General features: G+C 51.6%; 1 protein-coding gene across 3 annotated transcripts in view; it reads left to right on the top strand.

Moving 5' to 3' along the window:
* The window catches only part of FSTL4 (follistatin like 4), a 413,052-nt gene that overhangs the window by 338,531 nt on the left and 52,850 nt on the right, over positions 1–21,671 (top strand). For all 3 annotated transcript variants that reach the window (XM_031011434.3, XM_055386609.2, XM_055386610.2), the window contains one exon: positions 18,299–18,465. In XM_031011434.3, the coding sequence (XP_030867294.2) occupies positions 18,299–18,465 (167 nt within the window). The remainder of the gene's footprint in view (positions 1–18,298; positions 18,466–21,671) is intronic.

The following is a 21,671-nucleotide window of genomic DNA, read 5'->3' as shown; positions in this document are numbered from 1 at the left end:
CTCACGTGCCTTCTAAACGCAGCCCTTCTTGCCCCAGCCAAGCCAGGGAAATGTGGAGGTCGGGAGAGTTTGCCTCCTATGTCTCATGACCTTCTTCCTGTTCTCTGGACCCTGACCTCTGCCCCAAGCAAATCACACCTCCCCTACTTGGAACCTATCTAGCAGTCTCTTCTGCCTGCGTGTTAATGACTGACAGCATGGCAGGCAGTTCCTTCCCAGGTGTGTCTCAGTTTCTGAAACACATCTTCAGTGATGGACTCAGGTATCCACTGGCAGGAGAGCAACACCAAGTCCCCCCTTTAGCAAGGGCACCCCAGGAGCACTATGGCCATGGGGCTTCCCTTGCTCTGACCAGCCTGGGTATCAGGGGAGAGGATCCACTTGAGACCTGGGGCAAATTGTTTCACCTCATTCAGCCTCGGCCTCTTCATCTGTGAGATGGGCAGATGCTCCTCACCTAGCCTCCCTGTGGGGCTTATGCAGCTGTGGATATGAGCATGCTTTGTGAAGAACAGGTTGTCATTACTGCCCCTGCCTGTTTAACCCCAGCCCCAGGCCCTCTCATGGGTCCTGGGGCCCTCCTAAGCCAGGGCTCAGGGACAGGCCCTCATGGCCCCATGCAAACACAGTCTGCAGCTTTCAGATGGCAGGTGCTGGGCCTGTCCTGTGCCGCCTCCTCACCAACCCCTACCAGAATCCTGCACCTCCTCCTCCCAGACCCCATCTCCTCCCTTTTCTTCCCCTATCCCCAGAACCTGTTGAATCATCACCCAGTTTTTCCTACTACCGTTCCTCCTCCCGGGAAAAGTGGTCCTGAGACATGGGATTGGGAAGACTCCACGTGTGGAGACACAGCACAGGAGCCCACCCTGCCCAGCTGGCAGGCCAGACCCTCCACCTGTGTGACTTGTGGGGACCTTTGTGCTCTTAGAAGGCACTGGGGGCAGCGACATGCACATCCTTTTCTGGTTCCCATGGGGGTGATCCAGAAACGTCAGGACCCTCCCAAAGCTGAGGACACCGAGTGAGGAGCCCACAAGGGGGAAGCTGTGGTCACTGCTCCTGACCTCCACTGCCCAGGCTTCTCTCTGAGCAGGGCAGCAGAGGCTGCTTTGTCTGCTGCAGGCTGACCAAGAGGGAGTCCTAGGCCTGATCCAGCTTTCCTGGCTCCCAGGACACCAGGCAAGCAGAGGACAGGAGTGGACAGTGTCCTTTACCATCTGCTGCCACAGACTCCCCCACTCCTTAATCAGTGAGAGACTGGGCAGAGCTAGGCAGCTGCCTCACCTGCTTCTTACAGAAGGACAAAGGCATTCTGAAGCCCAGGTTCTGCTGACATGCAGCGATTTGCTCCACAGCATTCCTGGCTCACCACCTTCTCTCCGAGCCCATGTGGACGGCAGCCCTGGGGAAGGGTGGAGAGGCAGGATCCGGGCAGGGCCTCGGCCTCAGCCGGGAGAGGGCCAAGCGTCCTTCCAAACCACATGCATTTTAATAGGCAGATTTCACTGACAATTGCCCTGCATGTACAGGGAGTTCATTAAATCAGAGTGTTGTTTCAGGACAGCACAAAGCCGTTCTGCCCACAACTTCCTAATCCGTCTGTAGAAGCTGCCAAGGTCAGGACCTTGAAAATAGTCAGCAGCCATGTTGGGTGTGCGTGCTGTGGTCTGTGTACCCTGGGTTTGCCCACAGGGGCCCCCACGCCTAGGCTCTGCGCTCTGCATGCTCAGAGCTGTCTGGCCAGCGCTGGTTGGGCTCACGATGTCCAGTGAGGGCCTCCTGGGAGTGCTCAGGCTCAGGCGGTGGGATTCTGGGCTGCCAGCTGTGTAGTCATGGTGCGCTCACCCTTAGCGAGGGCTCAGCCACTCCACTGTGGGCCTGGGTGGGGACAACATGACCAGGACTTGTAGGGCTGCCACTAGCCTCTAGGGAGAGTACATTTTGGTTGGAGCCATTCGACAATCCCCCATCGTGTGGGTGGTAGGCTGTGAAGTCCCAACCACACTCAGCACAGCAAATGAGGCCCCTAGGAGAGGGCCCCCACGCTAGTGTCCACAGTACCACAGTACCTCTCTGGGCCTCCGCTTTCACATCCCCACATGGGACAGGCCTGTCAGTGGCATCAGGTCCAGGATGACCAGCCGTGCAGGGGTGCTGGGGGAGGGGCAGCCTGTGGAGCATCTCCTGCCAGCCTGTGGGTCCCTAGTGGGAGGGGGAGTGACTCCCCTGCATTCAGACTACAGGCCAATTCTCCAAAACCCAACCCACCACATGGCAAATTTGTCAAAAGATACTTTCTCAAACCTTTAGTTTCACCCCTACCTTTGTGATCATTGAAATTTATTTTTGTGGGTTTGTGCCCTGCCCCATCCCTGCCCCAGAGGCCCCAGACAGGCATCCTTACTGGGTGCAGGGCAGTCACCACACCTGTGTCACCTCCAGAGGCAGGGTGGGGTAAGGGCAGGGCAGAGATGTCACTAAAGCCTGGAACTTTCACATTGACTTTCAGCTGCCCAGTTTGAGTTGAGATGATCTGGGCATATTTGCATAGTTTTGAGCTCCTCTGTGAGGTGGTGCCCTCCCTGGTGGCCAGCAACGGGGGAAGGCCCAGGACATTTGGAGAGTGGCCGGCAGTTCCGCTTGTGTCCAGCTCAGTGTGAGTTGTGGGAGATGAGGCTGGAAATCAGGTGCTAGCAGGCCTTCAGTGCCAGGCAGAGGAGCCCGCTCCCTCCGAGATGATGTGGGGGGACGGGGCCTAGGAGGTGGTGCTGCACAGACCCACCCTATGGCCAGCATTCCCAGGGAAGAGGCCACCTCCTGCCACCAAATGCTGCAGTCCCTACTAGAAGCAGCACAGAGGGGATGAAGAGAAAAGTGTGGCTTCAGAGGAGTGGGAGGGTGCCTGGCTGTAATTGTTAAGATGGGGAGAGTGGACGAGATTTTGGTTCATTCATCCCTAAAATGGACCGTTCACTCAGCCAGCTGGCAGCCTCTGCCTGTGCCTCCTAAGGCAAGCGCCACATCAGTGCTGCTGAGAAGCAATTTGCCATGGGTCAAGATGTGGAGATTTCCAAACTGACAGATGGCGGAGGAGTCTTTGGAGAGGAAACAAGAGGCATTTTTCTTACCAAGACCTGTCCTTGGACAAAGCATACATGACATGATAGGGTTCTCACTGCAAGATAATTTAAAGAACCTACCCAAGACGAAGAGACAGAGAAATGTCCCATATAAGGGAAAGAGATTTCTCGCATCCCAATACTTTAAAACTTTGCTGCCATGCGTCTGCCTAACACAGAAAAGGTTTTGGCAAAGGCAAAGGAATTGGTTTTATGTCACAACGATAATGGTGGTGACACCCACTCTTCTGAGTCTCCCTCCCAGTCAGCTGCCTGCACAGAGACCCTCTACCACCAGGAACGGCAGGTGAGCCCCCCAAGCCTGGTGTCTGCAGGAGAGTGTGATAGCCACACCCCCGGGCAAGGTTTGGCCTTGTCAAGCTCAGGATGAGGAATGACAGGGGGCCTCCCCAGAGTGTAACCACCAAGACACGGGTGAGTTAGGACAGGGATGTATCCACACAGGTGATCTCCCCTTCCTCGGGCAGGGTAGTGGGTGGGCAGTCACTCCCAACATACGAAAAATAAGTATTTATTTTAAGGGTGTGCAAGTCACATTTTTATTGCTAGCATTGTGGTTATTAATATATAGCACAGTTCTCAACAGCACCACTATTGGTATTTGGAGCCATTTAATTCTTTGTCATGGAGACTGTTCTGTGTATTTTGAGCTGTTCCATGGCATCCTCAGGCTGCGTCCACCAGATGCCAGTAAGAAACCACCCCCTCCCCAAGTTGTGACAACCAAAAATACCTCCAGGCATTTCCAAACGTCTCTTAAGAAAACTCACTTTGTTTGAGAGGCACTAATGTATATACCAAATGGGTTTTACCCAATCTTTCCACCATTGGGTTCAGTTCCCCACATCCCCATTACACTCCAGGCTCTGCCCACCCTCTGTCACAATGCACAAGGTCTCTGCCCCATCAGAGGCTGGGCCCCCACTCAGGCTCCATGCCCCCGCCTCACCCACTCAGAGACTTTTCTTCTGAAATTCTCCCTTCTCTCTCTTGTAGCATACAATTCTCCCTCTCTATCCGATCACTCCCACTAGCAATACAAACACAACACCTTAAAAACATAACAACCCAATATCCTTGACCTTCTGTCTACCATCCCATTTCTCTGCTCTCTATCATGACAAAACCCTTCTAAAGAATGCCTCTTCACCTTCTCACCTCCCGTTCTCTGTCCAACCCATTCCAAAGATGGCTTCATTCCCCAGTGCTCTAACGAAACATTAGAGGTCCCAAATGACCTCTGTGTTGCCAAGCCCATGGTCAAATCTCACTCCTCATCCACCTGGAGCTCTCGGCCACACTGGGCACAAGTGACCCACACCCTCCTTGGCCCTTCTTCCTCAGCCCTACCCTCCTCACTGGCCCCTGCCCATCCTCTCGCCTTTAAACACTGGGGGTCCCAGAACTCCACCCTCAGATCTCTTTCCTCACTCCACACTCTCTCCCCAGGGATCTCATGTGATCCTGTGTTTCTAAGTATTGCTTATGCATCAATAAATTTCAAGGTTGCACACCTAGCCTAGGCCACTCTCCTGAGCCCCAAGGAGACAGAACTCTGCATCTCAGCTGAAACGTCTCCCCTAACCCTCAGCCTTTCAGCAAATGGAACCAACACCCACACAGTTTTTCAGGCCAAAACCCCAGTATTCATCCTGGATTCCTCCCTTTCCCTCAATCTCCCCATCCAGTCAAGCCTGTTGGCCCCTCTTCCAGCAGGTGGCCCGATCAGTCTGCCCCCAGCACCTGCTCTCAGAGCCATGCTCGGTCCAGAGCGCCATGCCTGGGTGGCAGCCTCCTCTATCACCCACCCCGCGACACCCAAACCAACAGAGTGCTGTCCCAACACCCTCAGCCCCTCCCTCCTTCCTGACAGAACCTGTTTGCCCACCTCCCCCCACACCACCTGATGCCAGTCAGGGTGGCTTTTCCACAGTTGTTTAGGAGTGATGTGACACAGATCTGGCCAATGAACCTGAGGGGAAGTTGGCTGGGGGCCTCTTGGAGAAGCTTCTTTGTTTTGTTAACTTAAAAAAATCACATAAGTGTCAATTTAGAAAAGGAGACTTTCTTTCTTATAAAGGATTACAGCCTGCAAGGTTACCATCCCGCAGGCTGGGCAGTGCAGCCTGCAGCAAAGACCAGAGACAGGCGCTTGGAAGGAGAAGGGATTGTGGTCGGAGCTTTATGCTGAATGTGGTTGGCCAAGTAGACATATTCTACAGGTTACAGGAGGAGCTGTGGACATTTAGGAAGGTGGTCCTGGCGCATGGGTATTGAACAAGCATGCATGTAACATATGACCCATTTTCACTTTGGAGTGGAAAGTTAACATTTCACTCTATTACAATTAGGCCCTATAGGTGAAAAGGTCTTTTCAGGATGCAAAGGCACTCAAGTGTGCAGCCTGTGTAAAGCAGCCAGAATCAGTCCAGGGTCAGTGGTCCTCTTATCAGGAGAAAATTACTGAAATCAGTCTCTCGTCCAGTCGAAGCTGTAGTTGTGACTTGTAGAACAGGGGCTGGGGCAGTGAGTCGGCCTCCAGGGGAGCTGCAGTTGTTCCAGCATTGCTTATCTCAAGGCCAGTGCTTGTTTAGCTGCTGGAGGAAAGGAAAAGCCTAGTGGCAGGTAGAGCGCAGTTTATTCAAGCATAGGGGGTGCAAGACTTAACCCTTGCCTGACATGGCGTTAGGTCCCATTTATAATTTGGTATTTTATTACCACAAAGAGTCTATTCTGTCACTTTTTTTTTTTTTTTTTTTTTTTTGAGACTAGGTCTCACTCTGCTGTTGCCCAGGTTGGAGTCCAGTGGCGCAATCTCAGCTCACGACAACCTCCGCCTCCTGGGCTCAAGCAATTCTCCCACCTCAGCCTCCTGAGTAGCTGGGACTACAGGCACACACCACCATGCCCGGCTAATTATTTGTATTTTTTGTAGAGATGAAGTTTCGCCATGTTGTCCAGGCAGGCCTTGGAACTCCTGAGCTCAAGTGATCCGCCTGCCTCAGCCTCCCAAAGTGCTAGGATTACAGGTGTGCGCCACCACATCCAGCTAATTTTTGTATTTTTAGTAGAGACGGAGTTTCACCATGTTGGCCAGGCTGGTCTCAAACTCCTGACCTCAATGATCCACCCACCTCAGCCTCCCAAAGTGCTGGGATTCCAGGCGTGAGCACCGCGCCTGGCCTGTCACTCTCATGAGCTCTGTTTTAACATGAATGCTGGTCCATTGTTGTGTCTAAACTGCAAAACGGAGTGGATATAACAAGGCGTGTCTAACGTTTTTTCCCATCGTGGCTGGGAAGTCAGTTTTTAAGAGTTTTCTGGGGTCCTCTTGGCTAAGAGGGGGGTCCATCCATTTGGTGGATGTCTTAGGATTTTATTTTTAGTTTATAGTTCTTAAAACTCACATCCTCTCCACCGGATATGTACCTACGTGTGATGCCTCCACCTGTTTGTAGGCTTCCCAGTAACCCCGACGGGCATCAAGACAGCGTGCTGAGGACTGCAGAAAAGAGAGCTTGAGGCTTTGGTGACATTCGGGAACCATGGAATTAACCTGCCCAGGAAACATGCAGTGGGGCCTTCTCGTGATGGAGATAGAATTTCCAAATTAGCCAGCCCCATTTCCAGTCAGGATTTTCTGTTAATGCAGCTGAAGACCATCTCAACCAATACACAGATGGTCTTTAAAGGTGTAAATCAGACCATTTTAGTCTCCTGCCTAGAATCCTACAACAGCTTCTTAGAAAATCAAACATAGACTCCTTACCAGACCACAGGCCCCGCCAGCCCTCCTCCCAACATCTCCAGCCTCCTTTCTTACCACTGCCCCCAGAGGGCTTCCTTACTCCACATTTCCACTTTCTGTTCATGCCCACAGTGTCACCAGTTGGAGAGGGATGAGGCTCTTCCAAACCCCACTCCTGAACCCCTCTGCCAAAGTCTAAATCAGGCCATCAGGGGCCAGTGCCCCTGCCCTTCCAACAATTGGGCTCAGCTGAGCTCCCTGCCATGTTACTAAATATTCAGCAAACAAGCTGTAAGAGCTTCTCAGGTGAGCCCTGAAAACAGGATACCAAGAGTCTCTCATAGTGGGAAACAGAGTCTGATCACGGCTTCCCCTGGACCAGGAGGTGGAGGGCGGAGGTCCCTGGGAGCCGTGCTTAGAGAGGGGCCAGGAGGCTGTGAGCAATGTTTCCTCTACAAAAAGAAGGCAGCAGGAGCTCTGTGGTCCCTGGGAGCAGCAGAGCTGATGGCTGGCACAGGAACCCCTCATCAGGAGTTCATCAGCCACTGTGGCACACTCAGGAAATTGGAATCAAAAACAAATACACTGATGTAAACTGTTCAAAATGGTCTGCAGATGCCTGTTTACAAAACACAGCCATGACTGAGCATTCTCAGGAGACTGGATAATTAAACAGAAAACAAGTTATATTTATTCATGTTCTTTCAGGACCCAGTGGCTTCTCCCCTCCCTGCATGTGAAGCACAGTCCCCCATTTGGAGACGGCACAGCCTGTGCTGTGGGGTGGAAATGGTGAAGGGATGCAGTGGGGGAGGCTCTGTGTCTGCCTTCGGCTGCTCGAGCGGCCCGCCGGACACAGTCCAACCCCAGGAAACTTGGGACGACGGGGACCCAGATGATAAAGACTTGCATCTATTCTGCTTCCTTGGAGGAGGGTTTTTAGTAACAAGAATGCCACAGTTTAGAAATCATCTTCAAATCTCATTCACTGGAGGAGGCCAAGAAAGTGATCCCAAATTACATTTCAAATCAAATGCCTTGGGAGGGTTAGGGGGTTATCATCAAGACAAAGATGGGACCTCAATGTTGTGTGGGGTCCCTGGACCTCCCCTCCCAGCCTGCTTCACCACAGGAAATCACACCATATTATGCAAGAGGATCAAGTCAGGAACACGGGAGTCATTCCTGACACCCCATCCAAACTATTTCCCAGCCCTGTCCCTTCCTCTTCATCTCCACAGTCACCACCTGTCTCTCTCCTGAACTACTGCCTTGGCCTCCTAAATGGTCCCCCTGCATTTTTTCCCTCTCTCCCACCAGTCCATTATTTGCACAACAGCCGGAGTGACTCTTTAGCATGCAAATCATGTCACATCCCTGATTGACTTAAAATCCTTCTGATCATGAGCCAAGATCGCGCCGCTGCACTCCAGCCTGGGTGACAGAGCGAGACTCCTCCTTAAAAAAAAAAAAAAAAAAAAAAAAAATCCTTCTGATCACTTTTCATCTCCTTAAATTAAAGCCATCAGTCTTTACCTTGCTCTGCCTGCTCTAACTAGCTATTTCCTGCCTCTGACCGCATCTGTGCCACATGCCCTTGCCTTGTGCCCTGTGCTTCAGCTGCACTGGTCTATTTCAGCTCCCAGAGCACTCCAAGCCCCCACCCTGCCTCAAGACCTTTGTATGGGCTGTTTTCTCTAACTAGAATGTCCTTGCTCCCATTCTTGGCCTGGCTGGCTTCTTCTCATTTTAAAGATCTTCACTTAAATATTCTCTACTCAAAGAGGCTTCCCCCCACACCAGCACCCACCCCCCACACGCACACCTTAATAGCCCTCCCCTGCTACTCTCTTGGTATTCTCTCATCTTGTTCTTTCTATCCGTAATGCTTATTGTACTGTGTAATTTGTTTGCATGTTCTCTGCCAGCCTATTCTGAGACACCCCCCACCCCCAGCCCTTGCTCCCTCAGTCCAGCAGTTTGGACGCTGTAGCAACAGATACAGATGTGGAGTGAAGGAGTGAGCTCCTTGTACAGAAGATGTTCTGGGGATTGGAGCCAAAGTTGGACCTACTCTTGTTAGAACATTCTCAGAAGGTTCCTGACCTGGATGACTTGGCCTGTCAAAAGGTTCTTTCCCATTTCCTTATGACTTCTTCAGTGGAAATACGTTAACTGGTATTTCTTTCCCTTCTGAGGGGGTGTGTTATGTAATTAACACCAGCTGCTATAGAAATCCCAAAATCTCAGTAGTGTAGTACAGTAAAGGCTGGTTTCCCATCCTCATCAAGTCCGATGGGGTCAGGCAGCTCTCCCTAAACAGTGACTAGACCGTGTTCTTCACTCTCATCAAATGCATGACCTCCAAAGACGAAGAGAGGAGAGCATGGATGATGACTGTGTTATCCTCCAGAAAAATAAAACCAACAGAAGATGTATATGTCTTCTACGGAACCAATAAAACATTGGCTTCTGTTGAAGCCAGTGTTTCAGTTTCAGTCTGAAAGCAGGAAAAAGACCAATGTCCCAGCTCAGCAGTGAGACAGGAGGGTTTCCCTCTTACCCAGGCTCATTTTTTCTATCTAGGTCTTCAACGAATTGGATGAGGCCTGCCCTCATTGGGGAGGGCAATCTGCTCTACTCAGTCTACTGATTCAAATGTCAATCTCATCCAGAAACACCCTCACAGACACACCCAGGATAATGCTCGAACAAATATCTGGGTGCCTTGTGGCCCAGTCAAGGTAACACATAAAACTAACCAAGACAATGACACAGAGGTTGTGTGGCCAGGCATGGTCACCTCCTATCACCTACCATGTCAAACCCAATGACATGGCCCCATTCTGGCTCCAAGAGAGGCCAGGAAATAGTCATAATGAGTGCACAGGAATTGGAAGATGAGCTGGCATTTGGAAACACACAGCATGGCCCCCTCTTGCTAGTTAGGTAAAAACTGTTTGCTCTTCTCCACTGACTTGCTCAGGAGATTCTGGATCCAACCTTAGAGATCTGTATGAATTTTTGTAAATTCTGAGTAGCTCTGTATAATTACATAAGGTAATACATTCTTTTCCCCCTTAAGACACCAAAGTAATAGGCAGTTAGGATACTCTCCTTTTGCAAATATCTTGAGCAGAAGTATGCCCATCATCTTTGGGTGTAGACTCAGTAGGGTGGGAGAGACACATAGAGTGGCCAAGCTGACCAAGGCTACCCCACACACAGGAACCAGCGGAGGTGGAAGAGCTGGTATGCAGCACTGTGACAGCCATGCCCCTGCTGACCAGGAGGCCCTGTGCTCTCCACCTCAGCAAGGACCCTTTTCCCCTTCTGATGGATGCCTCTCCTGCCTGCCACACTGTGGCACCCCATGATACCCAGGATGGTGATGTCACAGCCCCTGGGCACTGAGTTGTGCTCTAACTTCCTGTTCGTCTGCACATAGCAGTCACATTGAGGTTTAGTTTTCTCAAAACTAAAAAGATGTATTGGCCAGAGGAGGCTAAATGGAACCCCAGAGCCCAGAGGGATGCCCAGGTAACCCTGCCCCTGCACAGGCCGGCCCCTCCTGCAAACAAGGAGGATACTACATCAGACTAGGATGTCTTGATAGCAGGACACAGGTCGGCCGGGCACACAGGGAGGGCTCTACCAAGAAAGAGGGCAACCAGGCTTTACAGGAGTCACGGGCCCTTAACCTGGGGTCTGTAGACAGGTTCAGGCCTCTGCTCTCCCTCCCCACTTCACACTTGTCTTCTCTGCTAAGCCATGAGCTCCAGGTTAGCAAGCACTGGGCCTGTTTTTCTTGCCAGTATATTCCCACTGTATCCTGGCTCCTGGTACCAGCTCCATAAATAATTGTTGACTGAGCACTACCCTAATAGTTCACTTGCTTAAAACTGCTTATTAAGTCCCTTCTGCATGGTAGGCATTGTATTAGGTGCTGGGGGATACAACATAAATAAAACAGATATAGTCTCTGCCTTTATGCAGCTTACAAAGGTGTTTGTTCACACCAGAGAGCGGAACTTGATAACTAAACTGTAATAAAAGTTGAAGCAACATCAAGCAACATAGGCCAGTTGAAAAAGTAAATTACCCACTGACCCGCAGGTAATTAACTAGTAATTTTATTGCCATCCCCAAAATGAAGCAAGCAAGAGGGAATGACAATGGCAGGAAGATTGAATCTGGTTACACATAAGGAAACAGGAGATTTGGGACAGATGCAAGTGCTCTCTTGTGTGGCTTTGGAGCAAGTCTGGCTAATACAGAGCCACCTGTGCAGGCTGGATGCACCCTGGTGCTCTAAACAGGAATGTCAAGATGAAAGGCTTTAAGACATCCTGTCCCCAGCCTCCCATCCACAAACATTCAGCAGTTATTTGAAAGGATCCCAGAGTGACAATCTCTGGTAGAGGGAACAGAGGAGACAAAAAGCACACCATCCCTCCCACCCGCCTTGCCCGGCTCACCAGGATACGCCAAAGCAGCTTCACTCTGTAAACACCAGCCAAAGTCACAAGGTCCGGGAGATGTTGCCCTATTTGTTCAGGAGACACTGGGCATGCGCACTCCACCTTGGCTCCTCCCCTACTTGCCAACTTCACAGTGTGACTCTGGTCACAGGGATGGGACCAGATCAATAGACTTTGTCACTCCAATGCCACAGCTTCTTTGGTGGCACCCAGGTCACCTGAGGGGTTTGTTTCAGGAAAGCACATTAATTTAGAAGGAGAACAATGTGGGAAGAGGCCGCAGTTAGAGAGATGTGTCTAAGCGCCTGGCCTGTGCTCTCTCCAAATTGCCCTCATTCCCAAGCAGGCCCCTGAGCCTGAGTTTGCCCTCCGAGGCTCAGTCAAAAATATTGATGTGCAGGCAGGTTACTGAGCTTTTGACAGGGTTTTTTTCACCAATGGCATCATTTGAAAAATGGCAAATATCCCAGTAGGAATGTGTTCCATTAGTGTGTTTCTGACATAAGAAAACTAACACCAGCTTGACAAGAATTTGAGAAATTTAATTTCTATCACTACAAAGCACCAGAATCCTGTTTGAGAGGGTGCTGATGGGTTTATGAGTGTCTCATCGAGTTCAAGTCAGTGTGAGAAATAGCGCCTGAGATTAAGGGAAAGCTGTAATAGGAACTAAAACCCAATTCTCCAACAACTGAAATGTTATGGCCTCCTGCTTTCAGGAAGGGTGTTTGTTAGCCTGCTTATGGTAAGCCCATTAATTCCCTGTGACTGCCTCTTCTCTCCAAGCTCCAAGACTCAGGGAGAAAGGTGAGGACGGGTGTTTGTGGCATCTCATGTCTGGAAAACCAAGGGTATGCTACTGCACTGGTTTGAAGGGCCTAGAGAGATAGGTCATGGCCTTGAGCCCACCTACTGTGTGCCACGCCTTGTGCTAGGCACCAGAGTGCCAGACAGCCCTGCCCAGAATCCCACTGTGGGACACGCAGCCTAGCTAGTGGTCCAGGAAGCTCTGTCTTGTGCCAACCAACCCACACTGACTTGGGCCATCACTGCAGTGTGACCCAGGGGGATATCATGGGAAGCCCTGAGCTTTGAGAAACCCCCAACTCCCTTGCCCTCCTCAGATTCCCTACTTGCAGAGCAGCTCTCCAATGTCAGTTCTCATAGCAGGGCGTCAGTCCCTCTGTGGGCACAGACTTCTGCCCAGCAGTGCCAGACAAGCTCCCTGATGGGCTGCTCTGACCCCCAACCCAGCCGTCTCTTTCCAAAGACACCAGCCTCAGTGTGTAGACACATTCTCACCCCAGACACAGCATCTGGCTGAGCCCTCTCTCACTGACCCCCGATCACACTCTGAGTGCTGGGCATATCACGTTTGGTCGTCCAGGGACCTTGGAAACCTTCCCACATAGTGGCTAATGAGCCCACAGATGGTCAGTCAACACGGGGGCATTGGAGCCACAGCCAGGAGCCAGAAGGACCACTCGTTGCCCCCTAGAGGGCTGCATGTGGCATCTTCATCTTCCTCTCATGTGGCCTGGCTCCCCACCAGAGCAGAGACCAGGCCTGGGGCTTAACTGGTCCACAGCCCTGCAGATGTGGCCAGCGCGGGTGAGGTTCAGGAGATGTGTGATCACTGAACACAAAAGGCCATCTCCACAAATTCCAGACCCTCGCCATCAGGATGTGAGGCTCAACAGGATGGTGGGGTTTGCTTAGTTGGGCCACATCTCCTCCCTGTGAAAGCTGCCCCCATCATTCTCCAGAGAAGGCGCAGGGTGGAGGCAGGACTGTAGTAGCCTAAATCAGGTTTCAGTTCTGACGATTCTTACCGTCTTCACTGTATGACTGCGGCTATCTGCCCTGATCACGCACGATGCCCAGGCTTCCCGATGCAGTTGTGATGCAGATAGGGGGAAGGGAGGGGGCCCTCTCTGCATCCCTATGATGGTCATAGGTTGTCAATCTGCCCAATATACCCTTTCCATTAGCCATTTTACCCCAGCCCAAACACCTAGTCCCTGCCCCTGGAGGTGGCCACACGGCCCAGGCCTGATGGGCCAATCAGTCCCACACCTGCACAATACTCAGTCCTCTTGCCCTCAGTGTTTGCTTCAGGGAAGAACACAGGAGCTGTATGTGGCCAATCAGAGCTCCTCCATGCTTTTTCCAGGGCTCTCAGGCAAGATTTGCTCCCTTCCTCTGGGATCCCACGTACAGAAACAATGTGAGTGTGGGGCCACCAATGGACATCTTGCAACCAAGTAGAGAATGCCACTGTCGAAGGCCCTGGATGCCTGCAACCTCTTCCACCTCCCTTAGATTTCCCATTGTGGGAACTAAACCACCTTTTTCCCCCTAAGCTATTAATAGTTGAGCATTTCTGAGTGTTTCTGTTACTAAGCCTGAAAAAGTTCTGATAAATTCACCAGGACAGTCTCTTTCAATCTTCTTCACCTAATATCTGTCCAAGTGTTTCTTTACATTAAAACTTCAGGGTCCCAGAAACATCCCATGAGGTCATCTTGGAGGTAGGGGCCAGTAGTGTGAGGAGCTCAGAATAGATGAGCAGCAGGTGCCAAGCAGGCCCACGCTGAGGTCTGAAGACACAAATGCCATGGGGAGCCAGCTGGCGCAGTGGTAAATAATGTTGGAGACACAGCAGGGTCAAGACTGGGGACTCTTCTGGATTCTATGTGGTGATCTGTGGGTAATAGGGAGCCATTGACAGCTGTTGAGCAGGGCTGAGATGTACCTTGTTCTGCCAGTGGCAACAAGACACTTGCAGGCAGCAGGGGCAAACTGGAGGGGTCACCATGAAGGAAGCTATAGGGGGCCTGGGATGGGGCAGGGGAGTCCTCAAAGGGTATCAGGAGGAAAGCCTTAGTGGGACTTGGCACCCATTGGTGCTGCCACTTGAGGCATCACTTTTACCATCATGGGTAAGTGGGCAAAGAACAGGGGCAGATGACACTTAGGGGCAAGAAAAGATGCAGTGGGAGCACTTGCAAGACTCAGGGGGTCTCCAGGGACATGAATATAGAATAATCGGCTCCGAGTCAAAAGCGAGGGGGGGCCCAAGCCCTCATTGTATCCATGTCTAAACTGAGGCCCAGTGACAGGAAGGGAGCTGCCAAGGCCACTGAGCTTGTCAGCAGCAGAGCCAGGCCTGGGGGCCAGGTGGCCTGCCCTGCTCACTCGGGGCCCAGCACATGATGCTGTCTCATTTTTTACTCTCCCTGGAAGTCACCCTGGGAAGCCACTTAGTCCTACTCTTTCCATTTAGCAAGGAAGGAGGACCCGCCAGGGGGAGGCTTGTTGACCAGGAAATAACGGGGAGTGAGGGTGGAAGGAGAGGGCTCAGTAGCCATAAATCCCTTCAGAATTGTGAAAGGAGCTGGGGAATATTGACACAAATTAAATCCAATAAAACATTCATTTAATTAAACTTTAAGTGATCCAAATATTTGCTGTTTGGTTAATATTCATGTAGCTGACAGGAGCAGAATTACGATGGTTCTATCAGTATTCACACATTCTAATTTTGCATGAGTTTTTCCTGTGCAAAGTGCACATCTTCTACATGCAAATGACTGGGGATAACTCAAGGAGGATGCAGCAGCCAGTTATCCCAGCCGGCAGAGGACCAGAGGGACACAGAAGACTTCCGTCTCCCACCTGGATTTTTGTTTCCTATTAGCCCCATGTCTGAGGCTCCTGCAGACCTTTCTCTAGAGCCGCTTGGAATATATGACTTTGGGGCCACATGGAGGAGGGGATCCTACCTTTCACATCAGCCCTATGTTCCAAATGAGGGGCCATGCTCCTAGCCTTGTGTCTAGAGCCCCAGGAAACCCCAGCCTACCAGACTGCCTCGTCTCCCTGTCTCCCACCTGCATTCCCCCTCTCTATGTACCCAGAGCCCTTCTCATCTTGTAACACAGTGGTTCTCAGGCCACCACAGAACCCCTTGGGATGCTTGTTAAAATCTGGATGTCCACCCAGCCCACTTGTTAAAATCTGGATGTCCATCCAGCCCACCAGAGCATCTGCATCAGCCTGAGGCAGAGGGGCAAGAATCTGTGTTTTAATTACCCACCCCCAGAGATATGATACAGGTGGCTGGGGAGCCGCACCTGAGAAGCGGATCTCTAGGGCCCAGGGGAAGCCCTGCTGCTGCCTCCAAGAGCCCCTCCCCGATGGCCCAATTGGTCTTTTCCTTCTAGTCTGACCACAGATCAGACCTGCAGGGAAAATCTGGTTCCTTTTGTAACTAACCTGACTTTACAAGCCTCACCCCAGTGGGAGAAAAACACAACTAAATGCTCAATCCATTGTAAAGATTAGCACGAGCTGACGATTTTAACAGTCCACGTAAGTAGTGCTCTGTCTAAAAACTGCTCTGTGTCTCTAGCTTCCACCCCACGTCCCAGCTGCTCTCCCCGGCTGGCTTCTGAGTGTCCAGGGAAGCAGCGTGGTGGTGCACTGCGGCCTCACTTCCCACGGCAAGGGACTCTGAGTTGCCCTGTCTGAGGTCACTTGAAGCTGAGCTCAGCCCTGGGTGTGCTCATGATCTGGGCTCACAGCCTGGTGGACTCGCGGGTCAGGATATTCCCCCAAGCAAGGCCTCCCACAGCCACCACTGGCCTCCATGCCCCTTGAGGCCAGGGGCACTTCCCTTTGGACCTTGGTCTGGCAGCCCAAGGCAGTTCTCAGGTCCCAGATATGATGTTGCTGAACATCAGGGGTTCGGCCTAGGTCTGGTTGTTCACCTCACAGAAAGCCCATCACTGAGTGGATGGAATATTGCCAGGGAAGAAAGGCTTTAATCTCAGTGACATCAGCCTGGAAATGGGAGACCAGTTGCCAATCCATCTCTCTGACTAAAGTTCGGGGTTTAGATAGCAGGGAATTAGGGAGGGGTAAGACAGGAGATGGCCAATAGGCAGCAGGTGTGTCTCATTGTCTGGATGCCGTGATCTGGGAGGCCTGCTGGTTGGTTTCCTGTTAAAAGAACTCAGATGAAACAAATTTAAGTTTCTCAAGCTTCAGTTATCTGGGAAAATTGGGCCTGTTTCCATACCAGGAGCCAAGGTGGTTCTGGCTCTCTGCCCAGATACATGCGGTTGCCCCAGGTGGCAGGAGAAGCGGCACAAAGCCTCGTGGCCCAGGGGAGCCTCGTGGTCATCTGATGAGGAAAGGATGCCTCCTCTACTCTTGGGGAGAATGCTGAGGTCTGAGTCCTACGGACCCGCAGAGTACCGTGGGAGCTAAACCATTTTAGCAAATTCTCATTCTCTCTCTTTCCCCTCTCCAAAGGCCGGGTCATGCTACAGAGTTAGTGCCTTCTCTCTCCTGCCCTGGGCAATAAGCCTCATGACTCGGAGATGGGAGGGTAGTGAGCAGAACTTGATTTAAGGGGGAACTTGAAATGCATCACTTTAATGTTGGTAAAATATTATGCCAGTTGCGTCTGCATCCATCACTGGGTGCTTATCTTTCCTTGAGGGTTCCTTCACCGTTAGTCACATTTTTCCTGTGTGTGATTGTCCCCTCCCCACCGGCCTATTGGCTCTTTTACTTCTTTATTTCATTTTCTCCATTTCTCATCCATCCATCCAACAGCACTGATGAAGCACCTAGCGTAGCTTGTTCATCTTTGTGAGCCCAAGGCGGAGCCACTCAGCACCTGTGGAGGAAGGAGGGCTTTGCTGCTCAGGGTCTGACCTCAGGGCCCTGGTTTCAATTCAGCTGCTCTGCTGTGCCTTGCACCTGCGGCTGTTTTCGCTCCCTCTTCCCTTCTCCCACACACACGGGCAAGAGGGTGTGAGCACAGATGTGCTGCCTGCGGGGCTGCTGCTGCCTGGTCACAGCTCACAAGCGTCCCGCAGAATAGCAGAGCTCAGCTCCCAACTCTGCTTCGTTCCAGTTCAGGGGGATACATCTGTTGGGGTCCCCCAGGTCCCAATAGAGTCATAAGCATGAATAGGGAATAGACAAAATAGTACCCACTGCACTGAGAGCCAGCCTGGCTCCCTCAGCTTATGCCACCTCTGGCTATTGCCCCAGCCTCCCTGAGTGCACAGATTTGGGGGAAGAGCAAAAGGGAGCCAGTCCCATCAGTGGGCCGCTGACTGTCCCCCAAAGCCTGATCCCATTTGGTCATTTGAGCAGCCTGAGTTTGATTAATTTTTTCATAAATCCTGAGAATTTCAAAAAGCTTGTGATTGCAGAGAACTATCTTAGATTCTTCCCATTTGCCTGAAGAATGATCAGTCCTAATGCCAGTTATCAAGTGCAAAATGGCAAGGATTAATCGTTTCTGCAGCCTGAAGTATTCTTCAGAAAATTAAAAGCTACAATGCATGGTCACAGGACAGAAATCCAAATCCAAGTTCAGCGAATCCTTAGACAGAAACAAACCTTCAAAGATCAGCCAGTTCATTCCCCAGACTTCAGACAGCACAACCTTTAAAACTGACCCCAGATGGATGAGAAACTTGTTAGCTCACTCAGCAGACCTTGTCTGCACTTAGCAAGGCCCAGACTCCAATAGGCCAGGGGAGCTGTGAGCAGGGCGCTGCACCCCTGCCCCCCGGTCTCTCTGTGGTGGGCCCCCTGGCCTTCGCAGCCCACATTCTTGGCTTGACACAAATCTATGGCCCAGATTGTCCCCAGCACATTACTTATGGTTTTTGACCTGTTTGGACTCACATAGCCTTTTGGGCATTTGACCTAAGTCTTGGCTCCTCGCCCAGCAAAAGTGTCTATCTCTACATTTAGTCAGCACATTGTAAACAATTTTCAGGGAGTCATGAAGCCCTTCTGGGCCTCTTCTACCCAGGAAATTCATGGCTATTCACCTTGAGTTGAGACTCCACTCCCTGGGCCTGCACCTGACTGTGCCTCCTCCTTTCCCTCTGCAGAAGTGGTTGAGCTCAGCCTCGCCCCCGAGGACAGGGTCAGTGTGACCACAGTGACCGTGGGGCTGAGCACAGTGCTGACCTGCGCCGTCCGTGGAGACCTGAGGCCACCAATCATCTGGAAGCGCAACGGGCTCACCCTGAACTTCCTGGACTTGGAAGACATCAATGTAAGTCACCTGGAATTCACTCTGAGCTCAAGCACACCTCCCTGGGAGAGTACACTGGGTAAGATGCCACAGGCAGTGGCAGGACGGGAGAGTTTTAGTTTAACATCCTGTGTTTGGTGCTTTTCTAGCCTGTTGTCAGCTTGGCAGTATCAGAAAATCCAAGTCCCACCACAGCAGAAAATAGATGAATGGTGGCCATGCTATGTCCGGCTAAGGAAGAGAAGAGAGATGCGATGGGTGACACAGGAGGCCTCTGAACGGGGCTGCATTAGCAAAGGCCTGGAGGTGACCCTGAGAACAGACTGTGTGGGCCTGCTCACAGGGCTCAGAGAGATGGACCACAGGCCAGCAGAGAGTGCAGCAGGCTCCACAGCTGAGAGAATAGTGGGCTGGGGGACCTTAGGAGGAGGTTCTGGGCCTTAGTGCTGGGTAGGCTGTAGAGAGCTGTGTGCAGGGAAGGGGTGGTCCCTGTGGAGGGCAGAGGTGAGCCACTGGGCTGGGTTGGCTGGAAGACAAATGCCAGGTGCCAGATGAGAAGGTGGAGGGAAACCAGGTCAGGCCAGAGGGGAGCCACCTTGGGGACGTTCGTTGCTGGGTAAGGGAATGAGGGTGTGATGAGTTAAGTGCTGCTGTGTGGAAGAAGAAAGCAACTGAGCTCATGCAGCCTAGTGTGGCCATCAGGGGGTACGTCTGTGCCCTGAGGAACCAGGCAGCCTCCGTTGGGGTCCCAGCATCACCCGCGTCAGCTTTGTGACTTTGAGTAATTTCTTAACCTGCCGATCCTCAATGAATTAATCTATAAGAAAAACGTTAGCAATACTTCCCTTCTATTAGACTTAAAGAAGTGGCATAATTCAAGGATATTTATTGGTCCAGGTTTGGCACAAGAGGTGATGTGGCTTCCCAGAAGTTCATATGAGAAGACAGAGTGAGGTCACCCATGTAGTGAGCTGCCAGGACAGCTGACGGGTCTTAGGTTACAGTAACAGGAATATAATTTTCATGCAGAAGAGAAGGCAGCCCTAGCCTTGTTGGCTCAGGACAGGACAGCTGGTCCACAGTGGGATGCTTGCCCAGAGAAGAAAGACCCGTGGGATGAATGGTCAGTTCCTGCTAACATCTCGAAGGTGGTGGGGTAGGGGCTGGGGCAAAGGGAGCTGACCTGGGCTGTGTGACTCCCTGAGTTGGACTAGCACAAGGTGCACCTCAAAAGGAGATCAATTTGGGCTCCTTAGATGGAACCCCATTCCAGCCATCAAACCTGCCCCACCATGGAGACAGAGCCGCCACAGGAGGCACTGAGCTCCTTATCCCAAGGGGCATATGCAAGCTCAGGCAGGGACTGTGGTCAGCAATGCTGCTAGCCACAAGAGGGCAGCTAAACCCAGTGACCTTGGAGGTCCCTTCCAACTCTGAGACTTGTGGGGAGAGAGACCCAGCATGAAATGCTGCAGGAACCACCAAAGTTAGTCCTCTCCTACTCTCTAGGCCCCTTCAGCTACACCCTGGGGGTCATGGGGGAAGCAGATGGAAAGAGGGGGCCACTCTGGAGGTTCTACCCTGGGCAGAGCTGCCAAGGAGTGCCCTTCCCCTAGCCTTGTCACACTGGACAGGATTGTTTTCTTGTGATTTCCCACCATGGTGAACATAGCCAGTATCCTATACAACTTTGAATGTCAATGCAGCACAATCCTGGTGGGTGCTTGCTGGACAGATGCTGGATGGGCAGAACCCTTCAATTTCTGGGCCTGCGATGGCCAGGGCTTGTCTGAGAACTTAGCAAGAAAGAGCAGTGTCCTATCTGTAAAGACTGGACTGTGTTGGGGTGCATGTTTGTGAGTGTGATGTCCTCTACTGTACCTGCTCACAAGGTGCAGTGCCAGCTTTTAAACATGTTTGGCCAGGAAAGATTGATCAGTACTGGGACAGCTCCACCTGTGTCTGTGGGAGCATTTCATGTGCATTACTTGGCGCTCCACTGAAAGACATCAGAAATAAAAGCAGAGGCAAAACTCCACTTAATGTACTTGCCATCAGTTAATTAAATTACTTTGAGTGGTCTTCCCCTCCCTCAAACATGCCTCCAGCACCAACTCAATTGCATTTCTACTTTTCACAATAAGGTTAGCAATTTGGGTAATTGTGGGTGCAACCAGAGATGAATGGCCCCTCATTATCTCCCAGGAAACACTTGCTGCTCATGGTTGAGTCAGTAGCCCGCAAATAGGCAGGGCCCAGTGCTTCTCAGAACCCCCTACACGAGGGAGCAGGGCAGCACCAGCCCCGCAGGGGTCCAAGCCTGATGTGTACAAACACACAAAACACATGCACACCTCCCCTACCTGAGGGAAGGAGGCGGCACAGCTTGCTAGGGAAGGGCATGAGCCTGGGGTCTGCCACTTACTAACTAGAACCTTGGAAAGTTACTAGTCTAGTAACCTTGACTGCTCTAAGCTCCAGTTTTCCCTTCTGTGAAATGGGGATAAATAATGGTACCAGCCTCACAGGGTTCCAGTAAGGACTAAATGACAATATGTATGTAAGGCTCTTCACGTATGGTGTTCTATAAATGCTATTATCACTGTCATCATTACTATTGTTACTATCATTAATATTATTATTGTATTATTATTCCTGCTGCTGCTAAATAATATTCTCAGCATCTTGCAGCCTGAGTCCCCACCAAGCAGCCAGCAACAGCTGGGTGAGGCTCCCCAGTCAGGCAGATAGGACCTTGGCATGCCCCCACTGCTCGCAGTGGGAACGGAGGTCTCACTGTCCACGTCAGCCTTGATTCACCCAGGGAGAGAGGCACTGCTCCTCTGCCTCCAGCAAATCCAGAGCAGCTTCGGGTGAGCTGTTGGACTTCTCTGAGCCTGTGGAGAAAAAGCATGATGTGCTCCTTACATGGGCGTTTTCAGGCTGAAGTGTACCAAGGACCCAGCTCAGTGCCTGGCACACAAGAGGTGCTCATAAGCAGTAGCCCCACTTGGGACGGTGTGGAAAGCAACCCTTAGAAGAAATCAGGCTGAAGGGGGCTAAAGCCAGGTCATCGGGATTCACTCGCATTTCTGAAGCAAGAATTAGGGGAGAACAGCCCAGGAGTGCAACACTGATGCAGCAAAGATTCTGGGGTTGATGAGGCTCCCAGAGTCCCTCGGCCTGAGGTGTCTCAGCAGCCACGTTCACCCCACGGCAGTGGGAGA

The sequence above is a fragment of the Gorilla gorilla genome, chromosome 4, assembly GCF_029281585.2.
Source record: "Gorilla gorilla gorilla isolate KB3781 chromosome 4, NHGRI_mGorGor1-v2.1_pri, whole genome shotgun sequence".
Taxonomy (NCBI): Eukaryota; Metazoa; Chordata; class Mammalia; order Primates; family Hominidae; genus Gorilla; species Gorilla gorilla.
This window is presented reverse-complemented; position numbering and strand designations above follow the sequence as displayed.